Source organism: Carassius gibelio, chromosome B3 (assembly GCF_023724105.1).
Source record: "Carassius gibelio isolate Cgi1373 ecotype wild population from Czech Republic chromosome B3, carGib1.2-hapl.c, whole genome shotgun sequence".
Classification (NCBI taxonomy): domain Eukaryota; kingdom Metazoa; phylum Chordata; class Actinopteri; order Cypriniformes; family Cyprinidae; genus Carassius; species Carassius gibelio.
In genome coordinates this window covers 30,633,813-30,647,962 of record NC_068398.1, presented here as the reverse complement: position 1 = coordinate 30,647,962, position 14,150 = coordinate 30,633,813, and the positions used below count along the sequence as shown (strand labels likewise).

The 14,150-nt window shown below is 34.1% G+C and overlaps 1 protein-coding gene across 14 annotated transcripts in view; it reads left to right on the top strand.

The window, feature by feature from the left end:
• Window positions 1-6,837, top strand: part of LOC127953113 (NACHT, LRR and PYD domains-containing protein 12-like) — a 38,122-nt gene extending 31,285 nt beyond the window's left edge. For 2 of the 14 annotated variants that reach the window (XM_052552022.1, XM_052552025.1), the window contains 2 exons: window positions 5,379-5,425; window positions 5,510-6,752. In XM_052552022.1, coding sequence (XP_052407982.1) covers window positions 5,379-5,425; window positions 5,510-6,051 — 589 coding nt within the window. In that variant the 3' untranslated portion in view covers window positions 6,052-6,752. Of the gene's footprint in view, window positions 1-5,378; window positions 5,426-5,509 lie in introns of all 14 variants that reach the window. The other 12 variants (XM_052552017.1, XM_052552024.1, XM_052552012.1 and 9 more) reach the window with 12 other exon arrangements.
• Window positions 6,838-14,150: the final 7,313 nt, after the last annotated feature.

The window sequence follows — 14,150 nt, the reverse complement described above, 5'->3', positions numbered from 1 at the left end:
ATTCTTCTTTGTTATATTTGTTCTAGTCATTCCTGGTGCACAATGCAAACAGAACTTTGGCTCTTTTCCATACATTGACAAATTAATATCAATAAAGCTTACCATAAATCAGATCAGAGATGCAAATATTCTGCTGTGACTATTAGTAAAAACACTCTCTATTGAAACAATATAAATGTTGGCTACTTCATCTATTTTCAATTTTTTCTTCTGTGCAACAAATGCTGAATGTAAGTGATGGTGGTGCAGCAGTTGCTCAAAATGCCCTTTCAAGTGCCTACATATAACCAAATATGACTTATTTTATTACTTTGAACTTGATATACAAATTTGTGTAAGATTTGCTGTCTGAGTCACTAAGACACAAATGTGTAATGATTGGTGAAACTGTCATGCATTCAAGAGAAAAAAAAAAGATAATTCCTGACTCTTTTTCTTTAACACTAGAACCGCCAGAGGTCGCTGTATAGCTAAAACCAAATCCTAATGGTCAGTAGCCTACTGTAATAAAAAAAGGCCTGCACTGACAGTGAAAAATAGAAGGTAGTAGCCTAAATATTTGGGTGGTACATTATTATACAATGTCATTAATCAATATATTAAGATAACCCTTGCTATTTAAATGACTAATATAGTCTATGGACAATAAAGAGCAATAATAATTCACCACATGGCAGAAGATGATGAGATGACAAATTCAAGTGCACGGCTAAATATTTATTCATTTGTTTAGTTATATCATTTATAGTTTGAATAAGATAACAACTTCAATCAAAAACAAAGTTTTATTCATTACATCAGATCAGATTAATCAATTTATTTCTTCAGCAAATGGCCCGACTAGAATATCAACACAGTAGCGAACAATAAATGATATGGCAAGACAATAATGTAATAAACCAAAGTTTGACCAATTAGAGTAATGTTAAGCTAAAACGTGTAAATATGACAGTAAATATCTGGATCACTGTCAGATGCTGAGCTGAACCTGGACACAATTACCATCAGACTCTCCATCACTCATGGAGTTTAGTGTTTCTAATACTTACCTTCCATAAATAACCTTTTTTTTTTTTTCATTTTTACTTAATTTATGAAACTGATAACCGGGTCATTCCTGTTATGTGATAACATTTTGGCTTCATAAGTGTTGGGGAAAAAAGTGACATGATTTTTATGTTTTTTGCATTCTACCAAAATAGTGACATGTTTAACTATTAGAAAATGATATTGGTCAAGCTCTGGGACTCTAAAAATAATAATTATGGGTAGATTGTTCAGACACTTTCCATGAAAATATTCCACACTGTAGGTGACATATAGATAGTTATCACAACATGTTAATAATGTAAATCTTATACTATCCAAGAAAGGCTAATTATTGTTTATGTCCCTTATGCCATCTTATAATTTGTTTTGTTTTTTACGATATCAAAACAATCATTGATGAATAGAATATGTCTTAATTATTAAGGACAGGTACTTTTTGTGCCAATTTTATATATTTTTATATATATATATATATATATATATATATATATATATATATATATATATATATATATATATATATATATATATATATATATATATGCTGTTAGTGCTCCTCGCCTCACAAAATAAGACAAAAGTATGCCAAACATTTAACATTGCTGTGAAATTATTATTTCAAATGACAGGAGAATAACAGGGTGGTTTCCCATCTGTAATGTGTGGAACTTCTCCTACATTATATTGTTTCTAAACGATACAAAAAAAAAAAAAAATAATAATAATAATAAAATAAATAAATAATAATCCAGATTTCCTTTGGGGGAGGGAAACGAAAGATAGCTATGTGGTTCCTTATCACAATCAATCATGGTGACAAAACCATTATCTGTTCAGATGGCTAGAGAAACAATTACAAATTAGAGAGGACAGACATAATAATTTGTTTTATTCATATTTGATTAAAAATAAAGATGTTATAAATCATTTGGATTAACTAGATTAACAAACAACCACAAAAACCATCACAGTAAAGAACAGTAATGGACAGTGATGACACTTATTGTGTTTTTATGATGAAAAAAAATGGATTAAATTGTATTAAATATTGTAATATTTCACGTTAATTGAAGAAGAAAAAAAAAAAAAATATATATATATATATATATATATATATATATATATATATATATATATATATATATATATATATATATGATTTAATGTATGATTTGAGGCAGTTTAGCCTAGTCTATAACATAATTAAAACAAATTTTGATTTTTTTACAAAAAAAAATCAATTATTTTATGGTTAATATTTATTGTGGAAGTTGATTACTTTGGACTGAAGACATAGGTGTGTAAAATACAAAATATTATTTATAGTTTCTATCATGCCTGTTTAAGTGATAAAGAAGACCTAAATACACAATTTAAGCCATATCTTATAAATATGTGACTCGTTTTAGATAAAATATGATTAAATAAATCATTGGGACATAAAAGTCAGTGTATAACAGGAATGACCCAACCGTTAAATCAGTGAGTGAAAGAGTGAAATGCCTTGACTAGAAATGTACAATGTTAAAACATAAGCGGCAAGTAAACGACAACGTGGAAATACGATTCAATAGCAGGTCAGTTTGACTCACTGGTGCTTACAGGTATAAATGACCCGTTTTCTGATCTGGTTTTATCTAAATAATTTTTAACAACACTGAATTGTAAATTACATCATTTTAGTCAAAGTCAATGACTGGGAGACTTGAATGTATTGAAAGAGAGGATTAGATCATAGTTCAATTAGGACATTTAGGTAATTTATATAAACATGGCTTAAACAAAAACATTACTGGTGTGCATCTTGAGACAAAACAAGGACACTGACATATTTTAAGATCAATCAGTGCAAGTTTCGTTCAGTTGAAACTGAAGAAATGTCACCATTTTACATCATTCATGCTGCATGGAGAATTGCAATAGTGACTCAGATCATCTTTGTGAGAGAAAACTGTTCAATGCAGATTGTTTTTTCACCTTTTCTACGTGAACACCAAGAGAAGCAGCTCGTGGAGATGACGAGAAGACAGCGGATAGTAAATCTATTAATAATGTGACTGATGAAACCCACTGTCCATCAGTCAGTAAAAGAATCACATCGCTGGGTGTTTTCGAATGATTTGATGTTGTTTGGTTTAGTCTTTAACATCACTCAGCTTGAGAATCAGCAGAACGTGAACAGGGACTTTCTCAAATGCTCAACATAAATAACTCTTCATGTGCTTCATGTACCAAGACCGTGATAAAGACCCAACTGTAAAGCATATACTGTGTGCAGATACACATATGAGCCCGGCATTTATTTATATTCTCTTTATATGAGAGGACAGTGATATTAAAAGACACATTCTGTGCTCACATATTAATAAAGCATAATATCTGCAGAAAAACAGATGAGCCCAAAATATGAATATTAATAATGTCTGACTCACCTTGTTGTGAGTCAGATAATTAACACTCGCATCACAGGGGTCAATTTTACCCGTGGCTGTTCTCCAATAAAGGGCTACTACTAAATGTATAGATCTTGTTAAGCGTTTGCTTCATTACGATTTTCTAAAGAGAGGAAAACGTTTAAATTTTAATTAAACCTTTAGGGGAGAGCAGGGGTGAAAGTACCATTCTTCATAAAAACATCATTTTAAAAGATAATGCTGTAGACAGAGATATATTTCTGCTGTGGTCAGTAACTCTATCAGGTGGTGTTTTGCAGAAATGTAGAAAGACTTCAGTGTAATTTCACTTTGAACATAAATTGTACATTGTTGTTTTCGACCCCATCGGTTGGGATGAAAGTAACACAACAACATAAGCTAGATTCATTTCTGTTACTCTTGTTTTTATTAAGTTTACCTGATTATGACCTTGTTAATATGTGACTGCAAACATCTTCTTCCAGATCATCCAACCAACTGATTCATTTCTAATCATATTAAATTGTAAAGAAATTACAGATCCATCTGATTGGTTGATATCTTTTGATAAAGTTTAATTCAGGTGTGAAAATAATGAATATCTACAGCACATGAGCCCAGAGAGATTTGAGCGAGCACAGGACACAGCCTGAGTGAGAGGAGAGACAGGTTTTAAGTGTTTTCAGACGAGAGCAGCGTATATCTGTGTGTGTAAAGGAAATCTGTGTGAGATTTGTGATCACACATTGTATAATATTAATATAGGCTTTAATTTATTTAATATAGGCTTTAGGACACGATAACAGACGTTTTATACTTGTGCTACAAAACTTTCAGACTCAGTCGCACCAGAGCTATGTTCAAGAAAAGTGAATGTGCAGCTCTTGAATGAGCCACAGTCTCTGATTCTCCTCCGAGGACAAGGAAAAATTAATATTTACAATAACAATAATTACAATTGAAGAGAAATCTCAAATGAGCATGTGATGAAATAGCTTCTCTTCTCTTCCCTGCAAACCATAAAATGAACAATGAACGAATGTTTAACTCTTTCACTGTGAGTTTTATATATTCTTGTGGTCCCAGATTTTTTAGGAGACCCTTATTTCAGAACGTTACCCTTTTACTGTTTCCGTGACGACGCATCAGGCTCGTCACATGACACAACACTGTACGACACACAGATCACTTTTATTTCTATTTCCTTCTTTATTGTAAATATTCACACACTTGCTCATGTCCGTGTCCTGAACTATCTGATATTCAGATTCTCAGATGTGTGTGAATGAGTGTGTTTAGTTTCTAAATGATCTTGATCGTGATCTGTAGCGTTAGATGGGTGCCGTCATGTTTGTTCAGAGATTTACAGCTGGATAAACGTCTCTGTTTCTCCTGAAACACATGTAACAAGTGTCCGGTGAACTGAGAGAAGAACAGCGTCAACTTTACAGTGACTTACACTGTGTGTCTCTGATCAGAATAAAACACATTTGAATGATTGATATTGTTGCTTTCACAGACATCAGTGTGTTTTACAAACTCTAAATGTGTTGTTTTACGAGTATTTATATGTATTTAAATGTCTGATGCCTAAAACAAGAATTATGTGTTCGTTGTGATAATATGACCAGCGCAGTCAGATCAGATCAAAGCTGAAGTGTGTCGTTGTGTTTTTGTTTGTTTGTTTGTTTTTCTGGACTGCTGATGTCATTTCACAAATATAAACAGATTAGGAGAACATTGTTAGCTGAATGTAATGTAAGTCACTTTTGATGAAATTGTAATATTGTTTAGAGACTCAGAAGAAACCGTGAAAAAATTCTGATAAAATGATTCGGCTTCCTGAAATATGACCTGAAGTGAAAACATTGTTTACTCTATTAAATTGTGTGTGTGTGTGTGTGTGTTTTCTAGTGTGGATCACGGAGGAGAGTTCAGGATCACATCAATACTCCACAAATGTAAGTCACACACAGAAACACAGTTTTGTTGTTTGTAGTTGAGTTGTAAATGTGTGTGTTGTAATGTGTGTGTGTTGTGTTCAGACGCCTGTGATCTCACACTGGATCCAAACACAGCAAACACTCGACTCGTTCTGTCTGAGGAGAACAGAAAGGTGACGCGTGTCTCTGAGGATCAGTCGTATCCTGATCATCCCGACAGATTTGATTATTTTGAGCAGGTTGTGTGTTCAGAGAGTCTGACTGGACGCTGTTACTGGGAGACTGAATGGAGCGGAAAAGTTCAGATATCAGTGTGTTATAAAGAAATCCAGAGGAAAGGAAGGAGTGATGACTGTAGGTTTGGACGTAATGATATCTCCTGGATTCTGATCTGCTCTGATCAAGGATTCTCTGCTCTTCACAATGATAACTCCACTGAGATCTCTGTTGATCCAGACTCCTGTAAGAGAGTCGCAGTGTTTCTGGACGAGTCGAGCGGCTCTCTGTCCTTCTACAGCGTCTCTGACACACACACACTCACACACTTACACACATTCACACACACATTCACTCGACCGCTACTCGCTGGATTTAACCTTGGTTATGCAAACTCTTCAGTGTCTCTGTGTCACATTAAACACTGAACACACACACACACTCACACACATTCACACACACACACACACACACACACACACACACACTCACACACTTACACACATTCACTCAGCCACTACTCGCTGGATTTTACCTTCATACAACCTCTTCAGTGTCTCTGTGTCACATTAAACATTAAACACACACTCACACACACACACACTCTGATAATTATGTGTCAAATAATATCTCATATTTCCTCTGTTGTGTCGCTGTATTTTCAGGAGTTTATCCAGTTTTAGTTTAATAGAAACATCTAATCAGTCCAGTATTATTGTACATTATTATTAACATGATGATTAATCTCTTTTTCTCTGATGTGAAATATTGTTATTGTGAGGAGAATCTGATTCAGAAGTAAATCTGATTCAAATCCTGGTCTTGTGTGTCTCGTGTTCGATCAGATCAACTCTGTGTCTCTACTTTCTCTCTCTTTCTTCTCTCATATTCATCGACTCATTCTCTACATTTTATTTGACTTTTATTCTCTAAATCTCTCTTTTGTCTAGTAGTTTAATGAGTTTATTTTCAACATATTATGTTCACTATTTCATCAAAATGTAACAAGTTTAAAGTTTTGAGGAGATTTTATGATACTATGCAATATTTGTAAAAAAAAAAAAAATGTATTAGCTGTTCGCCCCATTAAAATTAAACTCTTTTTCCAAGCAAAATCAGTGTTATATATTTTTGTTTAATAATATTTTCTGTTAATTTAGAATTATTACAAGATTTTAAGATGTGTATATATATATATGTGTGTGTGTGTGTGTGTGTGTGTACTTTTTTTTACTTTAGCTATTTTTCCTGTAAAATTCAACTCTTGAGCTCCTTTATTTTTGGGTGACAATTGGTACAAAACATTTTTTTTTTTTTATACAGGAAGTTCAATGTAATTTTTTTTTCAATAATATTTTCTGTTTATTATTTAAAATTTCTAAAAGACACTACGCAATATTTATAAAACTTGAATGACCTATTTTTCCTTTAAAATGAAACCATTTAATTTCTACATTCTTGGGTCACAATTGAAACAACCTGAATTCACTTTATTTCTTCTTCTTATTATTATTATTTATTTATTTATTTCCTCAGGAAAATCTAGGTCATACATTTTCTGATCCCATAATATTTCTCTGTTAATTATGACACTATGCACTATATTTATAAAACTTTTATGATCCATTTTCTCTTTAAAATTAAGCTCATTAGCTCCTTTATTTTTTGGATCATACTTGGTACTTAAAAAAGGGAAATTAATGTAATGTTTTTGTTCAATAATATATATATATATATATTTTTTTTTTTTTTTTTTTTTTGCTAAATATTTAGAATTGTGAGGGGATTTTATGTTACTCTGCAGTATTTTTACAATATTTATTAGCTGTTTCCCCCATTAAAATTACTCTTTTTCCAAGCAAAATCAGTGTTATATTTTTTGTTTAATAATATTTTCTGTTAATTATTTAGAATTATTACAAGATTTTAAGATATATATATATATATATATATATATATATATATATATATATATATATATATATATATATATACTTTTTTTTTATTTAGCTATTTGTAAAATTCAACTCTTGAGCTCCTTTATTTTTGGGTGACAATTGGTACAAAACATTTTTTTTTACAGGAAGTTCAATGCAATATATTTTTGTTCAATAATATTTTCTGTTTATTATTTCGAATTAGTAAAATAATTTATGGTATAAATATTAATTTATTTGTTTTAATATTTAGAGTTTTGAGGAGATTTTATAATACTGTGCAATATTTGTAAAAATTTTATTAGCTGTTTTTTCCATTAAAATTAAACTCTTGAGCTCCTATAATTTGTGAGTCGCACTTGGTAATTGAAATTTAACTTTTTCCCTCAGGAAAATCATTGTAATGTATTTTTGTTCAATAATATTTTCTGTTTATTATTTAGAATTTCTAAAAGATTTTATGACACTACGCAATATTTAATCTATCTGATAATCTCTTTAATATGAAACACAACAAATCCATAAGAGAAGAATAAAGTGCAGTCATTAAGTTTCCTCAACAGGACATTGTTTAACAAAAAGTTAAATGAAGATAAATAAATAAATATAATGTAGAAAATATTACATCTGTATAATAAACAATTTATACCTGATAGAAAATGACACATTTTTTAGGCTCGTAGTATTCAATGGCTGACTGTAGTCAGTGATTTCATTAATAATGTAAATGTAAACTCATCACATAATGTGATCATATAATACAATCATAAGCTACTAGTCATAAACATAATTATATTAGAATGAAACGCATCCAAACTGAATGAAGGCCTCAATATTTTTGACTCTTACAAGACATGATATCATGAAAGAGAGAAAAAGATAATCTACAGAAAGATGGGATGTTTTAAGAGGGATGATATGAAAGCAATAAGCAAAGAACAAGACTGATAACCTCGATTTATTAACTTATGAACACAAGTGTACCCCGTTTCATGATATGTATTTACAAGTCATTTGTCCACCAGCTGCAGCTTGGACTTTTGACTAATTAACTTGGGAACAGGAGCCCACCGGGCAGAGCTGGAGCCCACCAGGGCGTAGCAAGGGGAGCTGGAGCCCACCAGGCTGGAGCAGATGGGACAGAAGCCCACCAAGGCGGAGCAGGTGGAGCTGGAGCTCACCAGGATGGAGCAGACGGGACAGAAGCCAGGGCAGAGCAAGGGGAGCTGGAGCCCACCAGGACGGAGCGAGGGGACCTGGAGCCCACCAGGACGGAGCAGGTGGAGCTGGAGCCCACCAGGGCGGAGCAGATGGGACATAAGCCCACCAGGGCGGAGCAGGTGGAGCTGGAGCCCACCAGGGCGGAGCAGATGGGACATAAGCCCACCAGGGCGGAGCAGGTGGAGCTGGAGCCCACCAGGGCGGAGCAGATGGGACATAAGCCCACCAGGGCGGAGCAGGTGGAGCTGGAGCCCACCAGGGCGGAGCAGATGGGACATAAGCCCACCAGGGCGGAGCAGGTGGAGCTGGAGCCCACCAGGGCGGAGCAGATGGGACATAAGCCCACCAGGGCGGAGCAGGTGGAGCTGGAGCTCACCAGGGCGGAGCAGATGCGACAGAAGCCCACCAGGGCAGAGCACATGGGACAGAAGCCCTCCAGGGTGGAGCAGGTGGAACTGGAGCCCACCAGGGCGGAGCAGACCGGACAGAAGCCAGGGCGGAGCAAGGGGAGCTGGAGCCCACCAAGGTGGAGCAGATGGGACCGAAGCCAGGGCGGAGAAGAGTACAACGATGGTGGAGTCAATGGCACAGGAGAGCACGTATGGTTAGGTGGGACTGGAACAGAGAACATAAACTGATTAATGGTGGCCTCTTTGGCCGTGATAAGTCAAAGTTCACAGAAGGCTTCCATAGCCATGACAGAAATTAACTAGAGTAGTGACTTGACTTTGTTCACGAAGATCAACGGTGACTTGACTTGACTCATAAAGTGTAACTGTGGTTTTGACTCATGGGGGTTAATGGTGACTTGACCTGACTCTGGACAGTCAGTGGTGACTCGACCTTGATTCTGGAAGGTCAATGGGGAACTGACATGACTCTGGAAGATCAACGGGATCCTGACCTGCGGCCATCTTGTGCAGTGGCTCCGGGCTGGCGGCCATGACAGGATTTGTATGAGAAAAAAGCTGAATGGGGAACTTGAGGCAGGGGAACAAAATTCACATTTAAAAAAGCATTATTTAACCCAATTAATAAATGAAATATTAATGGGGTTATAACAGATGATCATACAGTCATTTCTCAATACTGTAGTGAATTTTAACAACATTTGTATACGTCTAGTTACTCTCAGGTGTCAGCCAAAGCCTGAATTGAATTCTTTGCAGATTGAACCTATTAATAGAAATGAAAAGGAACTTTGTGATAGACTTGTAACATATTGCCAGCTGATGGATGCAATTAATCATTTGAAAAATTCCAAATCACCAGGTACTGATGGTTTGACATCAGAGTTCTATAAATATTCTCAAAGGAATTGGCTCCCTTTCTTTTAGAGGTTTTTGTTGAAAGCATCAAAAAACAGTGTCTTCCACCCACTTTAACACAAGGTTTAATTGTATTGCTTCCCAAACCAAATAAAGACAGACAGTATATTGATAATTGGCGCCCTATTTGTTTATTGAATAATGATTATAAACTGTTGGCCCTAATTTTAGCTAGAAGATTGAAAAAAACTTTAGATTCAGTAATCGATGAAACGCAATCAGGATTCATGAAAAATCGGCACATTACAAATAATATTTTATATTATTTTTTGTTTTTGTTTTTTTATTTTAAACCATTTGATTCTGTAGAACATCATTTTATCCTTGATACTCTAAAGAAATTTGATTTAAGATTATTTTTTTCTGCAGCAATCGAAACCCTTTACAAAAACTGTTCTATGAAGTTATGTAATGGTATTCCCCCTAGATTTTATATTTCCAAAGGAATTAGGCAGGGGTGCCCAGTATCTCGATACCTCTTTTTGTTAGTAAGTCAGCTTCTTTCCTCTCATATTATATCAAGCCCACTGAGAGGTATCACTATTATTGATAGAGAGATAAAAATCACACAATTAGCCGATGACACTACTCTCTTTATTCAAAATGAGAATCAGATATCTGTGGCAACTGATCTAATTGGTGAATTTGGGGTAAACTTAAATTTGGCTAAATGTGAGCTTACGGCCAAAACGGAACTAGCTACTATGGTATTCCTTTAAAGAATTGGGTTCAATATCTTGGAATATTGATAACCAAAGACCAGAAAAGAAGGTGCTTGCTGAATTTTAGTCCTATTATTGAAAAAAAAAACTAAAGAAAAAAAGTTTAATCATTGGCTAATAGAGACCTCTCTTTAAGTTTTAATTACAAAGGCAAAGGGTATTTCTAGACTTATTTATGCAGCAAAGGCTTTACATCTTGATAATAAAAAACTATGTAAAGAAATTGACAAAATATTGACTTAATGAATAAAATACATTACATAAAGAATATTAATATTATTATATGAACTAATGTGAACAAAGAACGCTTCTGTGCGCTGGCGTCCTCCACAAGTTAAGAGATTTTAAACAAACACTGTTAATACACATGCATTTAACCAAATTAAACAATTAATGCTATAAAAGTGTGCACATTGAGAGAAATAAACAGCAGATGTTCATGGTAACAACTTCTTTAACTTGAGCAAATGCTGTTAATACACACATAAATTTGTTAATAAAGTAAATAAAACGAAAACATGCATGTTTTAATGCTATTAAAGAGAAACGATCCACTCGAAAGTCTTTGCTCATCATGACAGGACCTGTATCTGTTAGCTGCTAGGGATGTGCATATCGATCCTGCAGTATCGATATATATCGATACTCAGAAGCTTCTATTTTGGTATCGATATTTTCTGCAAAGTATCGATACTTAATTATATATATATTAAGCAGTGTGGACAGGCTAATCGGGATAGTGTGTTTATGATATAAAAAGAAAAGGTCTCGCAGACGAGGTGGTATGACTTTAACACCGATTGGTCTGCGGCTGCGCGTAGTGCAATGTGCCATTCACCATCACAACACGACTTGCGTGAAAGATTGACAGCAGTACCGCCGCTCCCTATACGCAGAAAACGCAGTCTTCGTAGGGCACCAAATCCCAGAGGGGGCACCATCCCAGTTGCACAAAAAAAAAAAAAAAAACCTGCACCATTCTCCCATCCGCGCTCGCAACCGCTCACACCTGATGTTTGCGGCTGAATGTTCATAATTGATGGATGGACATATGGGTAAAGGACATCACCAATCCGGCGCAGAGAAAAGAAAACTATGAAAAAATGAAGTTGGCTGGACGTTGGACATTCGAGAGTCTCAAATTTAGGGACCGTCTCTAAAGTTACATGCGATATTGGTATACACTTTTCTAACGTCAGTAGCATCTGAGGAGAATGACTTACAGTCATAAAAACAACTGTAACTGTTCATGTAGGTGTCAGCCAGGCCCGTCGTCAAGGGGGGGCATCGGGGGGCAGTGCCCCCCCAAATTACATTTTGTGCCCCCCTAAACGTAACGCACAGAACAATTAACCCAACTTGCATTAGATGTTTGATATTACATGTTATTGATTTAGATCAATGCGATAATGACGTTGTTTTCAGCAGAACTTGGCTCACAGGAACAGTAATCACTACAACGGTAACACTAGAAATGCATAACACATTACCTTCAGAAATGATTCAGACAATTCATTATTCAACGCATTATTACACAGAACATAATTTTAAATATAATTATATTCATAAATGACTGTTAAAACATCCCAAAACAGCACCCAAACCTTGCAAAGACATACCTTATTAATTATTCAAATACAACAGCTAATGGCAAATCTCCAGCAGCAGACCTTTCAATATGTTATTTTTGTGTTAGTAGTTTTATTAATTCAAATTACAATATGCAGTTTGTGTATAAGTATATGTATATATAAATCATGCAGTTCATTTAGTTAAGCATACAGTATTGTATTGTTTATACGCAATTCCTTTGCGCAGCTGAGCTGCGCATTGCATGCGATCTCAGAATAAATTTTTGGCGGTTTTGTACAGAAAAGCTACAGTATATAAGAAAGTGGTTTAAAGATTCGTCGGTGAAAAAGACGACTTTGACCAACACCAACGTGTGTGGAGACGACTTTGGAGCTAATGAGATGGTAGGATTGGAGAATTTGTCTAATGAGACACAAGTTCACAGCGTAGACAGAGCCGCGGGTCTAATTATGAATGGTCCTACTACTAGTGATGACGTGATTGCCGTCGCTCTGGCTGTGACTGGGCCAAAGCTGCAGGCCATTGATGATCTTGGAAATGAAGGACCGAATCAGATCATTTTACCGCGATACCCTGCTCAGTTGTATAATAATAAAAATCGCTCCTTTGTGTCTTCATGGTATTAGACTCGTGACTGGCTTGAATATAGTGTCAAAGCTGATGCAGCATTCTGCTTCCCATGTCGAGTGTTCAATAGTGCGCACGCCGTAGTAGAGACGTTGAGATCATACGTTGAAGTATTTTATTTGAATAATTGAAAAAAACAAGACTATTGTGGTCTATTTTAGTTATAGCCTAATATGGGTTGTTGTTATGGTCTGTCTCAGATCATCAAAAAAAGTGTGCCCCCCTATGAAAATTAAATGCCCCCCCATTTGGTTTGTTCTGGCGACGGCCCTGGTGTCAGCTATAATGCACAAATGTTTGATATTTATTAAAATAAACTAAATCATATGTAAATTGTGCTACTTTTTCACATGGGCTCAAACACAAATTTGAAGCTCAATAGCATTTGAGGAGAAAGACAGTCATAAAACAATTTTAATGTGTTCATTTAGGTGTCAGCTACAGTGCACCCCTTATTCACTTTTAATATAAATAAATTATAAAGCATTTAGGTGAAAACGAGGCCCGTTTATCACTTTCAGGCACATTCCTGTGAAATTTTTTATTTTTATTTTTTTCAGGTTCCCTTATGAAAATTACCCATAGTTTTAACAATAACACCACAAATCATCGTTCTTGTATCCATGGTAACTGCAAATGTATTTATAAATGTATACATACATACACACACACACACACACACACACACACACACATATATATATATATATATATATATATATATATATATATATATATTTATATATATATATATATATATATATATATATATATATATATATATTTATATATATATATATATATATATATATTTATATATATATATATATATATATATATTTATATATATATATATATATATATATATATATATATATATATATATATATATATATATTTATATATATATATATATATATATATATATATATATATATATATATATATATATATATATATATATATATATATATATATATGTGTGTGTGTGTATGTATATATATATATATATATATATATATATATATATATATATTAAATTAAGATTATTTTGAAAAATCACATACACTTTTATTACAATTATAAGCAGTATCGGTAT